The 22,404-nt window shown below is 39.8% G+C and overlaps 1 protein-coding gene across 1 annotated transcript in view; it reads right to left on the bottom strand.

Moving 5' to 3' along the window:
* Nucleotides 1-22,404, bottom strand: part of nrk (Nik related kinase) — a 127,727-nt gene that overhangs the window by 44,093 nt on the left and 61,230 nt on the right. Inside the window, exons 14-20 of the mRNA XM_062963792.1 lie at nucleotides 21,326-21,490; nucleotides 17,041-17,193; nucleotides 6,362-6,493; nucleotides 6,172-6,239; nucleotides 5,608-5,720; nucleotides 3,517-3,590; nucleotides 1,825-1,967 (exon numbers count right to left, since the gene is read on the bottom strand). Coding sequence (XP_062819862.1) covers nucleotides 1,825-1,967; nucleotides 3,517-3,590; nucleotides 5,608-5,720; nucleotides 6,172-6,239; nucleotides 6,362-6,493; nucleotides 17,041-17,193; nucleotides 21,326-21,490 — 848 coding nt within the window. The remainder of the gene's footprint in view (nucleotides 1-1,824; nucleotides 1,968-3,516; nucleotides 3,591-5,607; nucleotides 5,721-6,171; nucleotides 6,240-6,361; nucleotides 6,494-17,040; nucleotides 17,194-21,325; nucleotides 21,491-22,404) is intronic.

Below are 22,404 nucleotides of genomic sequence, written 5' to 3' on the forward strand. Positions count from 1 at the left end.
GCAGGGGGTTGGACCAGATGGTCCATGTGGTCTCTTTCAACTCTATGATTCTATGTTGATGCCTCTCAGTATTTAAATTAATTTACTGGCCATTTATCAGAAACCATTGGTCTATGGCAATGATGGGCAACCTTTTGCGCTTGGTGTGTCAAAATTCACCAAAAAACCTAGCATGACTTGGGTGGTGTGTCACTTTGAGAAAAAAAACCATAATTTCACTATATATATATATATATATATATATATATATATATATATTATATATATATATATATATATATATATATATATATATATATATATAATTGTAATATATAACTGTATTTAATAAATCAAAAACTATTTACTACCATTATTTCCATGTACAACAATCTATGGTACCTCTTGCAGTTTCCACGCTGATTTCTCTCGGTTGTAGTTTCAATGTAATCATGAATAATGAATAATATAATAATAATATAATAGTAATAATATGATAATATACTACAATAATAATAGAATACTATATATATATGAGTGATGGAATCCTGGCGACCACCAAAACAACAAAACTAAACACCCCACAACCTCGAAAATTGACAACACAACCCATCATCCACGCCTCTAGGTTGATACAACAAAAAGAAAAGAAAAATAAAGTCCTAATTAGAGGGAGAGGAATAATTGTTTTTATCCAATTGCTGCCAGTTAGAAGGCTAAGCTCCGCCCACTTGGTCTCCTAGCAACCCACTCAGCCCAGGGGACAGGCAGAGTTAGGCCTCACTTAGGCCTCTTCCACACTGCCTATAAAGTACAGATTATCTGATTTTAACTGGATTATATGGCAGTGTAGACTCAAGGCCCTTCCACACAGCTATATAACCCATTTATAATGGACTTAATGTAAGGTAAAACCTTGACCCTTGACCTTAACTACCACCAATTCCTCAATACGTTTATTTCCCATACCACCAGACTTTGCCACAGCAACGTGTGGCCGGGCACAGCTAGTATATCTATATATATAAAAGAGTGATGGCATCACGGCGACCCACAAAACAACAAAACTACAGGCCCCCCAACCTCGAAATTTGACAACACAACCCATCATCCACGCCTCTAGGTTGATACAACAAAAAGAAAAGAAAAAGAAAGTCCTAATTAGAGAGAGAGGAATAATTGCTTTTATCCAATTGCTGCCAGTTAGAAGGCTAAGCTCCTCCAACTTGGTCTCCTAGCAGCCCAAAAAATAATAATAAAAAACACTAAAAAAATTAATACAATAAAATACTATAATAACAGAAAATAACTAAAAATAATACAAGAAAATAATAAAATATAATAAATAAAAATATAACTTACAATAAAATTAATTAAAAAATGAAAATAACGTCAAATAAAAATTACACAACAATTTTTAACCAATACCACCACCACTTTGCCACAGCAACGCGTGGCCGGGCACAGCTAGTATATTATATAAATGTAATGTGCATAATTCCCATGGAGTAAACAACAAAACCACTGGACCAAATCACACCAAAATTGGCCACAAAAGACATAGTCATCCAATCAATCTGCATGTGGCAGTGTGTCAGCAAAAATGGCTAGGCGTGTCAGTGCTGACACGCGTGTCATAGGTTGGCCATCACTGGTCTATGGCAACATTTTTTCAAGTTAGCCGACACGGCCCACCGGAGACCCTCACCATCAGATCTCGGTTGGACTAAACCTCTGCGTGACTTCCACTAATTTAAAAGATGACCTTCTGAAATCTTGTATTCTGTGCTATCTATCATCAAAGGCACAGGAGTCTTGAATGGAGCCAGAGATCTGAAAGCTAACCTGACGCCGTGACCGGCCTCACTGTTGTTGTTGTTGTCGTCATCTTCATCGCTGCTGCAGACTTCGTCGCTGGAGGACGAATATTCCAACGATTTCCGGAGGAGGCTGTTGCTGTCTTTTCCCTTGAGCAAGAAAGGTGGGCTCTGGACAGAACAGAAGGGACACATTGGTAACTTCCTTCCATTCAAAAGTACTGTATATACTCGAGTATAAGCCTAGTTTTTCAGCCCTTTTTTTAAGACTGAAAAAGCCCCCCTCGGCTTATACTCGGGTGAGGGTCCTGGTTGGCTTATATTTGGGTCAGCTTATACTCCAGAATATATGGTACATTTATTATTTTTCTCTATTATTGTTGCTACTATTACATTTATTTTACTCTCTTTTTATTATTATTATTGATACATTTATTATTTCACTCTGATATTATTATTATATTTATTATTTTACTCTATTTATTACTACATGTATTATTTTCCATTATTATTATTATTATTATTATTATTATTATTATTATTACATGTAATATTTTATTCTATTATTATTAAAAGGATACATATACTGGAGTCAATGTTTTCCCAGTTTTTTGGTGGTAAAATTAGGTGCCTCAGCTTATATTTGGGTCGGCTTATACTCGAGAATATATGGTACATTTATTATTTTTCTCTTTTATTATTGGTATTATTACATTTATTATTTTTCTCTATTATTGTTGCTACTATTACATTTATTTTACGCTATTTTTATTATTATTATTATTAACACGTTTATTATTTCACTCTGGTCTTATTATTATTATTATTACATTTATTATTTTACTCTATTTATTATTACAGTAGAGTCTCACTTATCCAACTTAAACGGGCCAGCAGAACATTGGATAAGTGAATATGTTGGATAATAAGGAGATATTAAGGAGAAGCCTGTTAAACATCAAATTAGGTTATGATTTTACAAATTAAGCACCAAAACATCATGTTATACAACAAATTTGGCAGAAAAAGTAGTTCAATACGCAGTAATGCTATGTAGTAATTACTGTATTTACAAATTTAGCACCAAAATATCACGATGTTTTGAAAACATTGACTACAAAATGTGTTGGATAATCCAGAACGTTGGATAAGCAAATGTTGGATAAGTGAGACTCTACTGTACTTGTATTATTTTCCTGTATTATTATTTATTATTATTATTATTATTATTATTATTATTATTATTATTATTATTACATGTATTATTTTACTCTATTATTATTATTAAAAGGATACATAAGCACATTCACATTGAAGAAGATGAGAATAATGATTTGATCAGAGTTGGACAGTCTTATCTTAAATCTGAGCTTTATGTAAATATTCAAAAACATTGAACCTATTGATGCCTCAATTAATGTAATTTTATTGGTATCTATTTTTATTTCTGAAATTTACCACCCTCGGCTTATACTGGAGTCAATGTTGTCCCAGTTTTTTGTGGTAAAATTAGGTGCCTCGTCTTATATTCGGGTCGGCTTATACTCGAGTATATACGGTAAATTGAAACTATTATATGACTCAGGCTTGGGCCAACTTGGGCCCTCCAGGTGTTTTGGACTCCAACTCCCACCATTCCTAACAGCCCATGCCTGATATAACTGGAGCACTCCAGAAGAAAACAAAACATCAACAAAACAATATATATCTGAAAACCTACTGAAATATGGCGTGGATGTGATGCATTTTCACGTTTCTTTGAGGATTGGTTATGGTTGTCCAGTCTGGATGATCCTACATAACCCAGAAAGAACATTTTATAGAGGTATAATAATCAATCAATCAATCAATACTAATAATAATAACCATATTATAATATAGTACAATATAGAAATTTAATGCTTATATTGTGCTATGCTAATAATATATTGTATGTACATTTGATTAGTAAGCCGCTCTGAGTCCTCTTCGGGGTGAGAAGAGTGGGATATAAATGTAGTAAGTAAATAAATAATCAATCATTCAATGAATAACAGATAAGAGAACCCAGTCTTAAAGCAGGCATAGTGGCCCGAAGGACTTGTTCAACGGGCCAGATTGAATTCTAGATACATAATAAGAGTGAAAATATTATATATGTGTATGGCTGGGGTGTCCACATACATAGACAAGCTCCCACTTCCACAAATAGCTACAGCAACATGTTTTAAATGTACATTGTTGTTGTATTTTGTGGTGTATTTTGGGCTTGGTCCCCATGTGAGCCGCCCCGAGTCCCTTCGGGGAGATGGGGCGGGAAACAAGAATAAAGTTATTCTTGTTATTATTATTATTGACACAACGACGTAGTCTGACACAGCAAACAAGATAGATATGCTGGATTTCGTATCACAAAATCACAAGTCGAACACTTCCCAAGCGTTTAGGACTGTGTGATTATTATTATTATTATTATTATTATTATTATTATTATTATTAATAATAATCACAAAAATCAGAAACTTCTCAAAGCACAGCAGACAAAAAACCAGTACAAGAAAACCGCACTACAAACTAGAGCTGACAGCTGGCACAACAAAACATTGCATGGAAAGTTCCTTGACAAAATTGAAGGAAAAGCTGACAAGGAGAAGACCTGGCTCTGGCTCACGAATTGGACCCTGAAGAAGGAGACAGAAGGCCTGATCCTTGCAGCCCAGGAGCAAGACATCAGGACAAAGGCCATTCAGGCCAAGATCGAAAAATCAGCTGATGACCCAAAATGCAGACTGTGCAAGGAAGTTGACGAAACCATTGATCATATCCTCAGCTGCTGTAAGAAAATCGCACAGACAGACTACAAACAGAGGCACAACTATGTGGCCCAAATGATTCACTGGAACTTATGCCTCAAGTTTCACCTCCCAGCAGCAAAGAACTGGTGGGATCACAAACCTGCAAAAGTATTGGAAAATGAGCACGCAAAGATACTGTGGGACTTCCGAATCCAGACTGACAAAGTTCTGGAACACAACACACCAGACATCACAGTTGTGGAAAATAAAAAGGTTTGGATCATTGATGTTGCCATCCCAGGTGACAGTCGCATAGATGAAAAACAACAGGAAAAACTCAGCCGCTATCAGGACCTCAAGATTGAACTTCAAAGACTCTGGCAGAAACCAGTGCAGGTGGTCCCGGTGGTGATGGGCACACTGGGTGCCATGCCAAAAGATCTCAGCCGGCATTTGGAAACAACAGACATTGACAAAATCATGATCTGCCAAGTGCAAAAGGCCACCCTACTGGGATCTGCACACATCATCCGAAAATACATCACACACACAGTCCTAGACACTTGGGAAGTGTTCGACTTGTGATTTTGTGATACGAAATCCAGCATATCTATTCTGTTTGCTGTGTCATACAATAATAATAGTGATAATAATAATAATAATAATAAGAAGAAGAAGAAGAAGAAGAAGAAGAAGAAGAAGAAATGATATTTGCTGCAATGTTGTTATATGCCGAAGCTGTTACTGCTTGTCGCTGTGAGACAGATGATATCTATAGCAGATACCAAGGTATTGAGAGTATTTTACCTGTTTAGTTTTATGGCCCCTGATCTGCCAAAACATGGGCTTCCACTTTTTGGCAAAAAAAGGAAAATAAACAAACACCAGTAGCATAGAAGCATATAGTGAAATCCAATTGAATTAATGGGACAGTTTGGCCTCTCCAATATTTCTTTGCTTGTCCCATCTGACCAGGAAAGGAAAGGTTGCTCTGCCACTGTTTGCCTGGAGAGTTGAAAGCGTGCTTCGACTCTTACCTGAAGTCAGTCGGTTGTTTTGATGGAAACCCAAGTCCCTTTGCCTGTTGATATTGGAGTTCCTGCTGCCGTTGGCTTTTGCGGCGTGTTCCTCTGGGGACACCTGGTGCGTGCTGTGAAGAACGGAGATCAAAACAAACATCCAATCAAGAGGAGAACACCACGAAAACCCACTTCTTTTTCAGGGGTCTCAGCCCAACCATCTCCATTTCTAAGCCAAAGAACTGGCATTGTCCATAGACACCTCCAAGGTCATGTGGCCGGCATGACTGCATGGCCCGCCGAAGCAATACCTATTGATCTAGTTTCCAATCAGCGCTCTCTTCACTCTCTGAGGTGAAAGTGACAGTTAAAACTGTTTGACTCAGCAGCAAGCTAGAGACAGTAGCCAATCAGAATTCTGGCTCCTGGCTGGCTCAGCCAATCAGCTGCTGACACATGGTGCCTTTTTTACAAATCTCCACAAAAGTGAGTTCTGAGATTCCTGTAATCAAAAAGCATATCTTTTCCAAATGCTAGGCATATATCATCCCAAGTTGGAGGAGGAACCAATATGGATCTTACCTTGACGGGTAACTCTGGTGACCAAGATGGTCCCTCTTGTAGAATTTCGAGGTTGTCCTTTGAGGAACCTGAACGATTGGGAGCAAACGTTTCCGTTCATACATGCAACGTACTTCCCCATAATGTCCACCCTCCTCCCTCAGGAATCAGGATACACCCACTTTATGTATCGCGGAGACTTTTCTCATACCTTAGGAGGCTGTTCTTCAGGCTGACAAATGTTCCAGAAGACGTCATCCTGACCGGGGCTCGTTGGCGTCACAGCGACATCGGACCATGAATTGCTATGATACAGGTCTCGACTTGTCCGTAGGTTTTCATTCTTCGAGAAAACAAAGATAGTGTTGTTATTATTGTTATTCCCATCACTGTAACACATAACCATATTGCGTTAAGTTTGTCAAACTTCTGCACCATATGGGCTATCCTAGAAAACTAACACATTTTCCTTCCAAAAACAACATTTTTTCAGAAATATGTGTCTCTGCAATTGGACTGGCAAGTTGAGGATATGTTTGATGTCCAACACAAAACGAGCAATGCCAAATGCAAGATACAGAGTGCAGCAAAGCACATGCTATGCTAAACTTACTTACTTAGGCAATCCCTCATAGTTCGAGGATGATCGTCCTCCATTTCTGTTATCTTGGGGATGGATCCATAGATGGCTGAAGAGACCTATTCTTGATCTGCATGTTCTCCCGCAGTGAGGACATTGGTTTCCAGGTGGAAGGCGGTCTTGGTCAGGGTTGGCTTGACGGGCCTTCCTCTTGGCACGTTTCTCCCTCCATTCATGCCTCTTTGAACTCCGCAGCACTGCTGGTCACAGCTGACCTCCAGTCAGAGTTCTCAAAGGCCAGGGCTTCCCAGTTCTCAGTGTCTCTGCCACAGTTTTTGAGGTTAACTTTGAGCCCATCTTTCAATCTCTTTTCCTGCCAACCAACATTACGTTTCCCGTTCTTGAGTTCGGAGTAGAGTAACTGCTTTGGGAGACGGTGATCGGGCATTCGGACAACGTGGCCAGTCCAGCGGAGTTGATGGTGTAGGAGCATCACTTCAATGCTGGTGGTCTTTGCTTCTTCCAGCACGCTGGCATTTGTCCGCCTGTCTTCCCAAGAGATTTGCAGGATTTTTCAGAGGCAACGCTGATGGAAACGCTCCAGGAGTTTGGTGTGACATCTATAGACTACATTTCGCAGGCGTAGAGCAGGGTTGGGAGGGGAATGGCTTTGTAAACAAGCACCTTGGTATCTCTGTGGATGTCCCGATCATCAAACACTCTCTGCTTCATTCGGAAAAATGCTGCACTCGCAGAGCTCAGGCGGTGTTGTATTTCCGTGTCGATGTTGACTTTTGTGGAGAGGTGGCTGCCAAGGGAGCGGAAAGGGTCAACGTTTTCTAATGTGACACCGTTAAGCTGTATTCCTGGCTTTGCAGAGGGATTGGCTGGTGCCTGTTGGAAGAGCACTTTGGTTTTCTCAATGTTCAAAGAGAGCCCAAGCTTCTCATATGTTTCTGCGAAGGTGTTTAGAGTGGCTTGTAGGTCTTCTTCTGAATAGGCACAGACTACGTTGTCATCGGCATATTGGAGTTGTATAACAGATGTTGTGGTGACCTTGGTTTTGGCTTTCAGTCTGCTGAGGTTAAATAGCTTGCCATCTGTCCGATAGATGATTTCCACTCCGGTGGGAAGCTTCCCGTCAACAAGGTGAAGTATCATAGCGATGAAGATGGAAAATAAGGTGGGGGCAATAACACATCCCTGCTTGACACCTGATTCCACCTTAAATGGGTCACTTTGGGAGCCGTTGCTGTCCAAGAATGTTGCCATCATGTCACAAGTTTGTCTGTTGCTACTCTTTTCTCATTGCTTCGGCCATAAGTGGAAGCTTAGGAGCACCTTTCCATCTCTCTGCTGCTCACCTCTGACACTCTTGAGCCCAAATCACTGGGTTTTTGCGGTTCCTATATCCTGATATTGCCCTGACAGAAATACAAGAGGAACGCCTGCAGCTATACTATCTTGTTCTCCGATTCTGTCAGATCTCACATGCTGCGAATGAATAGAGCTCTCAGACGGAGTATTCTTTATTCATTAGCAGACATTTCTCTTTTCTGAGTCAGAATTGATTTAGGATCACAGCATGCTGATAACTGCAGCCTCCATTCCTTACCGTGTTTAAGGACACGCCGGCAGTTTTTGCAAGAATATAAAAAAGGTTTAGATGGATCATCACGTCCCTTCGTTTCTAAAACTAGTCTTTTAATGACGACGATTCTTTTCATTGTGATAGTGCCGCTCACTTGTGTGCCTTTTTATTGTGCACATGTTGTTGTTGTACGAATAATTCCGAACGTCTATGCACACTGAAGTGTTTGTTACGTGTCCTTAGTGAGAATTTTGTTACTATAATATAGTTGTATACTGTGCACTGTGGTTCCACATTCTGTATTGCAGTTGCACATCTACTGGAGAACAAGTTTCCAAATGTACTTATGAGCTAACCTGTTTAATATCAGCTTCTGGCAATTTTATTAGTTGGGGCCAGGCTGTGACGCAGCTGGTTAGTAGCCAGCTGCAATAAATCAGTACTGTCCGAGAGGTCATGAGATCGAAGCCCAGGTCGGATTGAGCCCCCGACCATTTAATAGCCTAGCTCCCCATTGACCTAAGGAGCTCAAAAGACAGTTGCTTCTGTTGAGTAGAAAATTTAGGTACCACTTTATGCGGGGAGGCTAATTTAACTTATTTACGACACCACACCGGGCTGTGGCGCAGGCTGGTGAGCAGCCAGCTGCAACAAATCACTCTGACCAAGAGGTCATGAGTTCGAGGCCAGCTCGGAACCTGCGTTTGTCTCTGTCTCTGTTCTATGTTAAGGCATTGAATGTTTGCCTTATATGTGTAATGTGATCCGCCCTGAGTCCCCTTCGGGGTGAGAAGGGTGGAATATAAATACTGTAAATAATAAAAAAAAACTTCCAGCAGCTTGAAAAAGGAATGAGGACGTACTCCATCAAGGACTTGGTGTCACAAGGGGACGATGAAGTGGCAGCTCCCCCTGTGGCCGGAATCAAGAATACCCTCATGAAGCCGGAAGCCGGAAAATATGAAATTGCCTCTGTGCCAGTCTATATGTAGTATGTCTAATGGCATTGAATGGTTGCCATGTATATGTGCATTGCGATCCGCCCTGAGTTGTTGTTGTTGTTGTTGTGTCGCCTTTGGGGTGAGAATAAATAAATGAGTGTGCTATGCATTATGGAAAGAGCTTCCAGGTAGTCTCCCAAAACATCTACTGGTTGGTCACAAGTGAAGATCAGATGTATTCACTTTTTAAAATGTTGTCTTCACTCATTAAAATTAGCCACATCACTTTAACATTTCAGGAGACCATTCTGAATATTTTTTGTGGTTAATATTTGCTTTGACTTATGGCAACTTTATTAATGAAAGATCTCCGAGGCACAAACCAGTCGTCTTGATAATGAGTTGTTAAACAGACCACTGGCTTGTCCAGAACTTGTGCTCCAAGTTCTTTGTGTTTTCCCCCCTGTGATGCTAATGTGAGAAACATTTCTGCTTTCACCTCTCTCTCAGGAAGGCTGAATTATCTCACTTCTTGGAAAACACTTTAGCCTTTTCACAAAACAGCCCTTTCAGCAGGTATAGCATCTAATGATATGGTACATAAAAAGTCTGATTTTGGCCTTTTTTGTCCAACACGATTGGGACTAATGATAGTGTTTATTCATACCAGACCAGTCGGTAAATGTTAAGCTGTTCTCGAAAGTGGCTCACCGTTCTGTGACGAAGCGTTGGCCTTATCAAGCCTGTTATCAAGGCCTGGTCTGACTGCCCATCATTTTCTCAAAAACCTGATTCAGCAAAATACTTCCATATTCTGAAACTTGACACAGGAACAAAGTGCTTGAAAGTTAACCTTGGCGAAACTTGTGTTTGGGTTGGAAGGCGTCTGGGTCCAACCCAAATGGGAGTTTTACTAAAATCGAGTTCATTGCACCAATTATGGGCATAAGTCATCACCAAGTGCTAGGAAAGCAGCTCCGTAGGTTTCTTATTCTGGAATTCCAGAGTGAAGTAATTATATCTCATATAGGATAGCATAATTGTGAATGGGAACGGGTTCCAGATTGAAAACAAACCGCTTCCTTAGTGATTGAATTTCCCATGCAAAATCCTCTCAACACAACCCTGCCTTCAAATCACATTCATAGAGAGAAAGACATATTATAGTTCCTCAAAGCTGCCAGAACGTTTCTCCTTGATGAATATCAGTTGGCCTCATGAAGCTGGAAAAATGTTAAATGCCTCTTTGTCTGTCTATACCATGGGTCCCCAAACTAAGGCCCGGGGGCCGGATGCGGCCCTCCAAGGTCCTTTACCTGGCTCCCACCTTCAGTTTTATAATATAATATTTTTATATTAGTTTTAATAATATAATATATAGTATATACATATAATACTGATAAAATATTATAATGTTATACAATATAATACTAATAATAATACCATATAATAATATTAATTATATGTTATATATTACATATATTATTACACTATAGTGGTATAGTTCAATATAGTAATATATAATACTAATATTGTGCTATGCTAATAATATAATATATTGTATGTACATACAGCTGCTCTGAGTCCCCTTCGGGGTGAGAAGGGTGGGATATAAATGTAGTAAATAAATGTAGCAAATAAATAAATAATTTTAGACTTAGGCTCGGCCAAAGTCTGAAATGACTTGAAGGCACACAACAACAACAACAATCCTAATTAACTTGACTCTCTCATCGGCCAGTAGCAGGTCCACACTTCCCATTGAAATCCTGATAGGTTTATGTTGGTTAAAATTGTTTTCATTTTTAAATATTGTATTGTTCTTTCATTGCTGTTGTTGTTTTGCACTACAAATAAGACATATGCAGTGTGCATAGGAATTTTTTCGTATTTTTTTCAAATGATAATTCGGCCCCTCAACAGTCTAAAGGATTGGGGACCAGACCTCTGCTTTAAAAGTTTGAGGACCCCTGGTCTATACTGTATGTAGTTTGTCTGTTGGCATTGAATGTTTGCCATATGTGTTCATTGTAATCCGCCCTGAGTCCCCTTCAGTGTGAGAAAGAAGGGCGGAATATAAATACTGTAAATAAATAAATAAATAAATAAATAAATGTCTCCCTGTTGTAGATCAGTCAACAGAAGCTGATGGTTAAACTGTGATTTAGAGAGGATTGTGAGCTTTCCTGTGACAGAAAGTGGTGGGCCCTCAAGTCTGGGAAATGATTTATTTATTATTTATTTACAGTATTTATATTCCGCCCTTCTTTCTCACCCCGGAGGGGACTCAGGGCGGATCACATTGTGCACATGTAAGGAAAACATTCAATGCCATATAAACATAGAACAGAGACAGAGACAGACGCAGAGGCAATTTAAACCTTCTCCAGCTTCCAGCTTCCTGAGGGTATGCTTTTTAAAAAAAAAAAAATTAATTGAAGTTTTACCTTATAAGATAGAGTAAATTAACATCGAAAGAGTGAGAACATTTGATTGTATAGAAAATAGGAAAACTGATTTTAAAAGGATCAAAAAGGGAGCAAGAGAGAAAAAAACCAAAAACAAAGCTAAAATGTCCATATTTATATAAAAAAGAAAAAAAATCTGAACAAATGGCGATATAAAAATGCAAAAGTACTTGGCAAAGAAACACACCAAAAAGCAAAAGCAAAAAGCATTAGCACTGGCATTAAACACTTGGAATAAAATCGCTAGGTTAGAAGCAGCCGACATTGGTAATATTCTAACAAAGAACTGCCAAGAACTGTTATAGTTAAACTAAACAATCATTGTTATTCCAGTACGACAGTTGGAAAATAATAATAATAATAATAATAATAGTAATACTAATAGTCCTGAGGGGATGCTTGATTCCGGCCACAGGGAGAGCAGCTGCTCCATTATCCACTGCAAAGGCAACTTCCTCATTCCAACGGCGGCTGGGTGATTTTTTTTAATGGTGTCGTAAATTAGCCTCCCCACATATAAGTGGTACCTAAATTTCCTACTTGATAGATGCAACTATCTTAGGTCAGCAACAAGCAGGAGCTATATTTTATTTTTAATTGTCAGGTGCTCATCCCAAAACGGGCTGGCCTCGAACTCATGACTTCTTGGTCTGAATGATTTATTGCAGCTGGCTGCTAACCAGCCTGCGCCACAGCCCGGCCCCTCTCTGAGAAAACTGACTCAGAAAGTGCAGGGCCTCGAGGGCATTCAGTGGAGTCAGAAGTAGCAACAGTAGATAAGGAGTTGAGGGAAGAACTGAGTGATAAGGAGGATTCTCATGGGAATCCATTTTCAGCTATGGAGATCAACAAATGTATTTGTTTAAAAATCAAAGCCGAAAATAGATTGTGTCATTCAGAGAGGTTATGTGGGAAAGTTGTGAAATAAATTCATGGGAAACAGAATGCTTTTATGGGTGTCTATTAAGCAACAAGCTGTTTACCTTAAGGTCAGTTCAGGCAACATTGCGTTAGAGTGAGAAGCTAAGCCTGAGTTCTCTTGCTTCTGGTTCAAGTCAAGCTTTGATTTTGGATTTAATATATCCTGGAAGTTTTCTATGTTCCTGTACATGTACTCCTGTCCAAGTCTTATTAGTTATATCTTCCTGATTATGGATTTATGCTGTATCTGGGATTTCTGGCTGTTCCTGGACTTTTGGAACTTTATGAGACATTTGAATTATTGTTTGGTTTTCACCTTTTGCTAAACCTTTGTGGATTATATATACAGTAGAGTCTCACTTATCCAACATAAATGGGCTGGCAGAACGTTGGATAAGCAAATATGTTGGACAATAAGGAGGGATTAAGGAAAAGCCTATTACAAATCAAATTAGGTTATGATTTTACAAATTAAGCACCAAAACATCATGTTATGCAACAAATTTGACAGAAAAAGTAGTTCAATATGCAGTAATGCTATGTAGTAATTACTGTATTTACGAATTTAGCACCAAAATATCACGATGTATTGAAAACATTGACTACAAAATGTGTTGGATAATCCAGAACGTTGGATAAGCGAATGTTGGATAAGTGAGACTCTACTGTATTATTCCTTTCTTATTTCTGATTTTTATATGCTTTTTATTTTTATTTTTACAATAAACTATTTGCTTATATTCCTGGACTCTTGTGTGGTGCAATGCTCGCAGGTGGTTCCAGGAATGGAGTCCAACACTCCTTGGCTGTTTTTGGTCTTCTTGCATCCAAAGTTCAAGTACTGTATATACTCGAGTATAAGCCGACCCGAATATAAGCCGAGGCACCTAATTTTACCACAAAAAAGCTGGGAAAACATTGACTCCAGTATAAGCCGAGGGTGGTAAATTTCAGAAATAAAAATAGATACCAATAAAATTACATTAATTCAGGCATCAGTAGGTTAAATGTTTTTGAATATTTACATCAAGCTCAAATTTAAGATAAGACTATCCAACTCTGATCAAATCATTATTCTCATCTTCTTCAATGTAAATGTGCTTACGTATCCTTTTAATAATAATAGAGTAAAATAATACATGTAATAATAATAATAATAATAATAATAAATAAATAAGGGAAAATAATACAAGTAATAATAAATAGAGTGAAATAATAAATGTATTAATAATACAGTAATAATAAAATAGAGTAAAATAAATGTAATAGTAGCAACAATAATAGAGAAAAATAATAAATGTAATAATACCAATAATAATAGAGAAAAATAATAAATGTCCCATATATTCTTGAGTATAAGATGACCCAAATATAAACCAACCAGGACCCTCAACCGAGTATAAGCCGACGGGAGCTTTTTCAGTCTTAAAAAAAGGGCTGAAAAACTAGGCTTATACTCGAGTATATACAGTATATTTTTTCAATGCAGACCACAAAAAAGAGTTCTGGGTCAAGAACACATGGCCCTAAAAGGTGATATTGAGACGTTGCTTTTAGATTGCTTCTGAATGTCCTGTGACTGATTTTAGTGCAGAACTTAGGAAAATCACTTTCCTGGACTTTGACCGCAACTCTGAATTCTAGCCCTAACTGAGGGATCCTGGGAGTTTGTCACCTCAAAAGCAAAGTTTCCAAGCTTGTGGTCTAGTGACAACTGTGTAGTCTACAATGATTACATATGAGGATCAACCAAGGTTCTTGTTGATTCTGGAATGCCCTTTGCAGAAGCTGGATCTGAACAAACTAAGAATTGGCGAGAGACAACAACGGGGATCTCAAACTCCTGGGAGAGAGAGTTGGCCTTTCTCCTTGCTTTGTCAAACACAAAGATACATTTGTGTTGCCACATGAATTACGCACAAAGAGCTTCCAATGGAAAGATGACAGCCTGCTGTGGGTTCCAAAGCTTTTTGTGAAACATACAAGAAATAATATCCCAGGACCATTCTAGTCACTGAGCACCGACGTCGCTGCAAATAACAGTCATCTAAGCGGATGCTGGAAGGCTTTCTTGCATTTGTGCTGCTAATTCAACAGGAAAGGGCAGCATCAACCAATGCTTGAGCCTCCAAATCCAAGCTATTTCCCAGCTCTGGCTTGGGCTTTGGCCATAAACGAGGAGTTAGGGATAAAGAAAGAAGAAGGAGAAAAGCTTTAAAACTTATTTGGCAGTTACAAAAGCTGGTTAAAATTATGGCAAGCTCACAGCTTTCTCTTTGGAAAGGTATAAAATATGTTACTTTCTTTTTTTCGGAACGCAGAAAATGGAATGAATTGGATTGTCCTATTCAAAAGAAATCATCTATATCTATATATATAAAAGAGTGATGGCATCACGGCGACCCACAAAACAACAAAACTACAGGCCCCCCAACCTCGAAATTTGACAACACAACCCATCATCCATGCCTCTAGGTTGATACAACAAAAAGAAAAGAAAAATAAAGTCCTAATTAGAGAGAGAGGAATAATTGCTTTTATCCAATTGCTGCCAGTTAGAAGGCTAAGCTCCTCCAACTTGGTCTCCTAGCAACCCAATAAAAAATAATAAAAAACACTAAAATTAATACAATAAAATACTATAATACCAGAAAATAACTAAAAATAATACAAGAAAATAATAAAATATAATAAATAAAAATATAACTTACAATAAAATTAATAAAAAATTGCAAATAACGTCAAATAAAAATTACACAACAATTTTTAACCAATACCACCACCACTTTGCCACAGCAACGCGTGGCCGAGCACAGCTAGTACATAATAAAAGTGAAAATCTGTTTGTGTGTATGTGCCAGGGGTGTCCACTTACACAGACAGGCTCTCGCCTCCATAAACATAAATATGTCTGTAAAATGTTTATTGTTTTGTGTTTTGTTTCACTGTAAGTTGTTAATGTATGTAAATAAAAATTATTATATTGAAAAAAACAATAGGAAAAAAACAGCTATAAAAACAGTGCTGAGGAGCCATCAAAAGCACTCCCTCCAATGACATTGCAGGTTATAGTGAGCACCACATCCCAGTGTTCCTTTCTCTCTCCATTGATGTGGAATTTGCATGACCCCGCCCACTGCCTCTCCTTTAACCCTTTCCTACCCTTTTCTATGTCACACAGCAAACAGCAACTGAATGTACTGGAGAGGGTTGGGAGACTGACTCAACATGATGGAAGTTGTAGTTCACCCTGCATCAAGACACAGCACTGTAATTCCCACTGACAATGGATCTGGACCAAATTTGGCACGCAGAACTCCCATGACCAGGTTTTTTTTTTGGGGGGGGGGGGCTGACCTTGATTTATAGGAGTTGTAGTTCACCTTTATCCAGACAGCACTGAACACAGCCGATGTCGGCCCTGGACCAAACTTAGCACACAGACCCAACATAGCCAACTGAAAATACTGGCAGAGTTTGGGGGAAATTGGATCATGATTTTGGGAATTCTAGTTCACCCACATCCTCTAAATTCTATATTTTTGACAGAAATCCTCTATAGCAGTGGTTCCCAAACTTATTTGGCCTGCCACCCCCTTTCCAGAAAAAAATATGACTCAATGCCACCTGGAGAGGGGGGCGTGGCTTAGAGGGGTTGGCGTGGCTCCTGCTCAAGAGGGCGGGGCTGAGCCTCTCCCCTAGTCCAAGATGCAGGGCTGGGAGGGGAGGTGGGTGGCCAGGACTGGGATGGGCGGAGTTACGAGCTCTGAGGCAGGGCTGAGCTTCTATCCCTGTCCTGCGGTGCCTGCCAGGACATAGGGGGCGGGGCTAGAGGAGGGGGTGGGGCCTCTTCCCAAGTGCCTGACAGAGCTGAACCTCTATACCTCGCCCCCATGTTCTAACAAGTGCCTCAGGGGAGGTATAGAGGCTCAGCCCTGTCTCACGCTCTTGGGAAGAGGCTCCGCCCCTAGCCCTGCCCTTTAGTCCTGAAAGGCCTCTCAGGAGAGGTATAGAGGCTCAGCCCTGTCTCGGGCTCTTGGAAGAAGGCCCCGCCCCCTTCCCTAGCTCCGCCCTCTGTGTCCCAACAAGAGCCTCAGGAGAGGTATAGATTCTCAGTCCTGTCTCGGGCTCTTGGGAAGAAGCCACGCCCACTCCTCTAGCTCCGCCCCTGTGTGTCCTAACAGGCGCCTCAGGGGCTCAGCCCTGTCTCCAGCACTTGGGAAGAGGCCCCGGCCCTCCTCTGGTCCCACCCCCGTGTCCTAATAGGTGCCATCACCGCCCCCCTGGATCACTCCAGCACCCACCAGGGGGCGGTAGAACCTACTTTGGGAATCACTGGTGTGATGCATCCACTTTGGGAATCACTGCTCTATCGTGACCTTCTCCTACCTGAGAGATGACTGCTCTTTGCAAGGCCGGGGTGCATGGGCTGGAGCTACTGCCGGATCCTAGTCTAGCATGAGAGGAGTCCTCGTTCCCAAGAACGGCTGCCCAGCCAAGGTCAGCCTGGACAGGGTCACTCTTCTTCCATTTGCTCTCGGTCTGGAGACAAACACACAAAGACAGATGCTTAGCAAGGTTCAATACTGATACTGCAGAGAGGTCGGAGATCTACTTGTCTTCGAGTCACTTAAATAGAGCTACTGTGTTGATAAGGCACTGTTGCCAACTGTTGCCAATTGTGTATGCCACCCTGAGTCCCTTCAGGTGAGAAGGGCGGGATATAAATGTTGTAAATAAATAAATAAATAATAAAATAACCTCAACCTCCAAGGCACCAAAAACTGGACTTTAAGACTACATACCTCCTACTGCTTGTCTTATTCTGTTTCTGCCCTGTCTCCAAATGGCATTGAATGTTTACCGTGTATATGTACTGTGATCTGCCCAGAGTCGCCTTGGGGAGACAGAGTGGAATATAAATAAAGTGTTGTTGTTGTTGTTGTTATTTGAAAACAAGATGAGTCCACAGCAGACACTCTGCTGGCTGTTGAATTTGACCACACATTCCCAAGTGTCTAGGACTGTGTGATGTATTTTCGGATGATGCGTGCAGATCCCAGTAGGGTGGCCTTTTGCAGTTGGCAGATCGTAATTTTGTCAATGTCTATGGTTTCCAAATGCCGGCTGAGATCTTTTGGCACGGCACCCAGTGTGCCCATCACCACCGGGACCACCTGTACTGGTTTCTGCCAGAGTCTTTGAAGTTCAATCTTGAGGTCCTGAGAGCGGCTGAGTTTTTCCTGTTGTTTTTCGTCAATGCGACTGTCACCTGGGATGGCGACATCAATGATCCAAACCTTTTTCTTTTCCACAACTGTGATGTCTGGTGTGTTGTGTTCCAGAACTTTGTTAGTCTGGATTCGGAAATCCCACAGTATCTTTGCGTGCTCATTTTCCAATACTTGTGCAGGTTTGTGATCCCACCAGTTCTTTGCTGCTGGGAGGTGGTACTTGAGGCATAAGTTCCAATGAATCATTTGGGCCACATAGTTGTGCCTCTGTTTGTAGTCTGTCTGTGCAATCTTCTTACAGCAGCTGAGGATATGATCCATGGTTCTGTCGGTTTCCTTGCACAGTTTGCATTTTGGGTCATCAGCTGATTTTTCGATCTTGGCCTTGATTGCCTTTGTCCTGATGGCTTGCTCCTGGGCTGCAAGGATCAGGCCTTCTGTCTCCTCCTTCAGGGTCCCATTCGTGAGCCAGAGCCAGGTCTTCTCCTTGTCAGCTTTTCCTTCAATTTTGTCAAGGAACTTTCCATGCAATGTTTTGTTGTGCCAGCTGTCAGCTCTAGTTTGTAGTGCAGTTTTCTTGTACTGATTCTTTGTCTGCTGTGCTTTGAGGAGTTTCTGATTTTTGACTTCTTCACTTTGCTTTACTTATTATTATTATTATTAATAATAATAATAATAATATTATTCAAAAGCCTGTGAGAACAACTATCCTCCATGTGTGCCACCTGTAATTCCTCTCCTATTTTGTGCCCATTCTTCTGGCAAGAGTTGAGAAAGGCACAGTAGAAATGTCATCAATAAATAAATATGTTCTATAATTTTAGCAAGTTTCATATCAATAGCTCTAACAATGACGGAGAGAGACACCCCTGAAGTGTCCCTATTGGCACAACTACTTGTCGAAAAGTAACAAAAAAGTAATAGTTATGATACGGACCCCGTCCAATTTCGTAAACACGTTAGAAATTATTTTCCCCCCATACTGCCTAATTTTGTAATGAGTATTGAAGCATTTTTTTTCATTGATTGCACAGGCCTATTACAGTAGAGTCTCACTTATCCAACATAAACGGGCCGGCAGAACGTTGGATAAGCGAATAAGTTGGATAATAAGGAGAGATTAAGAAAAAGCCTATTAAACATCAAAATAGATGTTGGAAATCCTGATTATTATTATTATTATTATTATTATTACAGTAGAGTCTCACTTATCCAAGCTAAATGGGCTATCAGAAGCTTGGATAAGCGAATATCTTGGATAATATGGAAGGATTAAGGAAAAGCCTATTAAACCTCAAATTGGTTATGATTTTACAAATGAAGCACCAAAACATCATGTTATACAACAAATATGACAGAAAAAGTAGTTCATTACACATTAATGCTGTGTAGTAATTACTGTATTTACGAATTTAGCACCAAAATATCACAAAGCATTGAAAACATTGACTACAAAAATGCGTTGGATAATCCAGAACGTTGGACAAGTGAGACTCTACTGTATTATTACAGTAGAATATCTTGGATAATAAGGAGGGATTAAGGAAAAGCCTTTTAAACATCAAATTAGGTTATGAATTTACAAATGAAGCACCAAAACATCATGTTATACAACAAATTTGACAGAAAAAGCAGTTCATTACACATTAATGCTATGTAGTAATTACTGTATTTACGAATTTAGCACCAAAATATTACAATGCATTGAAAACATTGACTACAAAAATGTGTTGGATAATCCAGAATGTTGGATAAGTGAGACTCTACTGTACCTAGTTTACAATCCCAGCCTTTTGCATCAAGACACAGTTATCATTACAAATCTGCTGTTGAAATGTATTGCCAGAAGCACCAGAACAAAATTCCCCAAATGAATTGGAAGTCTGGAACGCAGACTTTGATTTGCAAGTTATTTGGGTCCTTTCTGCGTACATCATCAAATTGACAAATTGTTTCCAGGCTCAACATGGATCTCTGACTTTTCTCTGGGGGGTTAATTGCAGTTCTAGGCAAAAGGGAAGCTTTTCAAATCCCAACAGGATTCCTGTTAATAGAACATCAGGAGATCCACCGATATGACAGTGGTTTCAATGGGAAGTAATTATTCTTTCACAGGAGGGGAATTGTTTCGGCCCTTGTAAACCCACACAGACAGACGCACACACATATATCAACATGAAGCCAATGGGATTAAAGAAACAGGGCAAGCCGAACGATCGCGCCGCAGCCGCACGGCGTTAAAAACACACAAGACACAGTCATCAGCTGCGAGAGAAATTGCAGATTGATGTCAGCCTCAATTTGCTTCCTTTGAAAGCCCCGTCTTTCCAACAGAGACTCGCTGCCAACAACGGCTAATGTCAGAAATCCACAACAGTACATTTGGATTAAAATTTAACAGTAATGGCATGGGCTAAATTTTACAATGCATTTTATTACAGTACAAAGAGGTCATTTACAGAATACATGCCACAGACGCAGAGGACGATTGGAGCTGACATTTACGAAGTGGGTTTTTCCCTCTCCCCTCGGGCGGCAGATTTCTTTTGAAAAAGGAAAAAGTTGAGGCGAGGAAGCCAAGTTACATTTTCCACCCCCTTCGGATTTAGACCAGTGATTCCCAAACTTATTGGGCCTACCGCCCGCTTTCCAGAAAAAATATGACTGTATATACTCAAGTATAAGCCTAGTTTTTCAGCCCTTTTTTAAGACTGAAAATCCCCCCTCAGCTTATACTTGGGTGAGGGTCCTGGTTGGCTTATATTTGGGTCAGCTTATACTCGTGAATATATGGTACATTTATTATTTTTCTCTATTATTACTGGTATTATTACATTTTTTATTTTTCTCTATTATTGTTGCTACTATTACATTTATTTTACTCTATTATTATTATTATTATTATTACATTTATTATTTCACTCTGATATTATTATTATTATTATTATTATTATTGCATTTCTTATTTTACTCTATTATTACATGTACAGTAGAGTCTCACTTATCCAACACTCGCGTATCCAACATTCTGCAAGTGTTGGATAAGTGAGACTCTACTGTATATATAAACCTTCCTGGCTTAGTTTCTCCATACCTCACAACCTCTGAGGATGCCTGCCATAGATGTGGGTGGGACATCAGGAGAGAATGCTTCTAGAACATGGCCAGACAGCCTGGAAAACATACAACAACCCTGTGATCCCGGCCATGAAAGCCTTCGACAACACAATAACCCATTTGTTTGCAGGCATGGGGTAGAATCAAATGGTTACCAGCCATGTGATCTTTTAAATTCATACAGAATCTCTTTGTTTTGTTTAGTTTTTTCAAATGGGAACCTTCCCCAAAACATGACATCATCTGAAATAGTATGGAGAACTGTTGGTCACACCCTACCGGGAGAACAACCCACCCAGTCACAATGAGTTGGCAAAATATACCTCTTTGCTTGCAGAGTTTGACGGCAGACGCGTCGGAGGGTTGAGGATCTTGGGAGGATCTTTAGCCTTCTGCTTGTGATCATGTTGGAGAGAAAGCAGCTGTGTTTGGTCCTTGGGAAGAGTCCGGTGAATCTTCTTACCCTGATGTGCTTCTTCATACTGTTTCTAGAGTGGGGAAAAGGCAAAAACCAATGTGCGAGGCTCCTTTGACCTTGATAACCCATTACTTCATCCCACTGAACAGGTTGCTGGAAATAGCAACCTCCCAAGCCTCTCACATTTTATTTGCTAACCTGTATTCTATGTGTATGTTGATTTGCCAGTTTGACTGCATCTCTTTGGCGTGGGAGAGTTTATAGACATGTGATTTTACTGAGCATGTTCAGACTCAGGACTCCATTTTGTAATCAGTCTGCTTAACACCCCAGTGGAGGTAGATGCTTGTTTGTATCAGACCTCAGTGGAGGTGGAGGCATGTTTTTGTTTGGACTTCAGTAGAGAAGTATGACTTATTGACTTCCACAAGTACAACTGTACCTAAAGACTATGGATGATTGATTAAGAATGATATCCTGTGTACTCAACATACAGAGAACTATATCCTATCTATAACTGAACTTCAATAAGAAATGTACCTCTATGGTGAATTAATACAAGATATTTATGAGTAAACAAGATATGTTATTTTTCAAAGAAAGCTTTTTTTAAATCTCTGAGCACATATTTTAGCTAACATGTTTCAAGGGAATATATATCTTTTGGGCAACTGCAACTGCAAAGAAATATCTTTAAAACTCTGCTAACCAGACATATTTTTGTAGTGGCATGTCTTTGTTCTCGGCAGTTCAAAGACATGGTTCTTCAGTTTAACAGCTGAGTTTCCTGTGTGCCATTACATGAATGCTTATGAATATCACTTGTTCAAAGAGTTGACTTTCAACAAGGTCATGCTTTTCTTGACTAGTGGTTTTCAAAAGGTGGTCTCTGCATGTTCATGGAGATTCACATTTGTCAAATGGATATGTGCCCAGGGGAAAGGGAAACCAGTGAAAGATCAGGGCAGAATCGGCCTTCAGGTG

The sequence above is a fragment of the Anolis carolinensis genome, unplaced genomic scaffold, assembly GCF_035594765.1.
Source record: "Anolis carolinensis isolate JA03-04 unplaced genomic scaffold, rAnoCar3.1.pri scaffold_12, whole genome shotgun sequence".
Taxonomy (NCBI): Eukaryota; Metazoa; Chordata; class Lepidosauria; order Squamata; family Dactyloidae; genus Anolis; species Anolis carolinensis.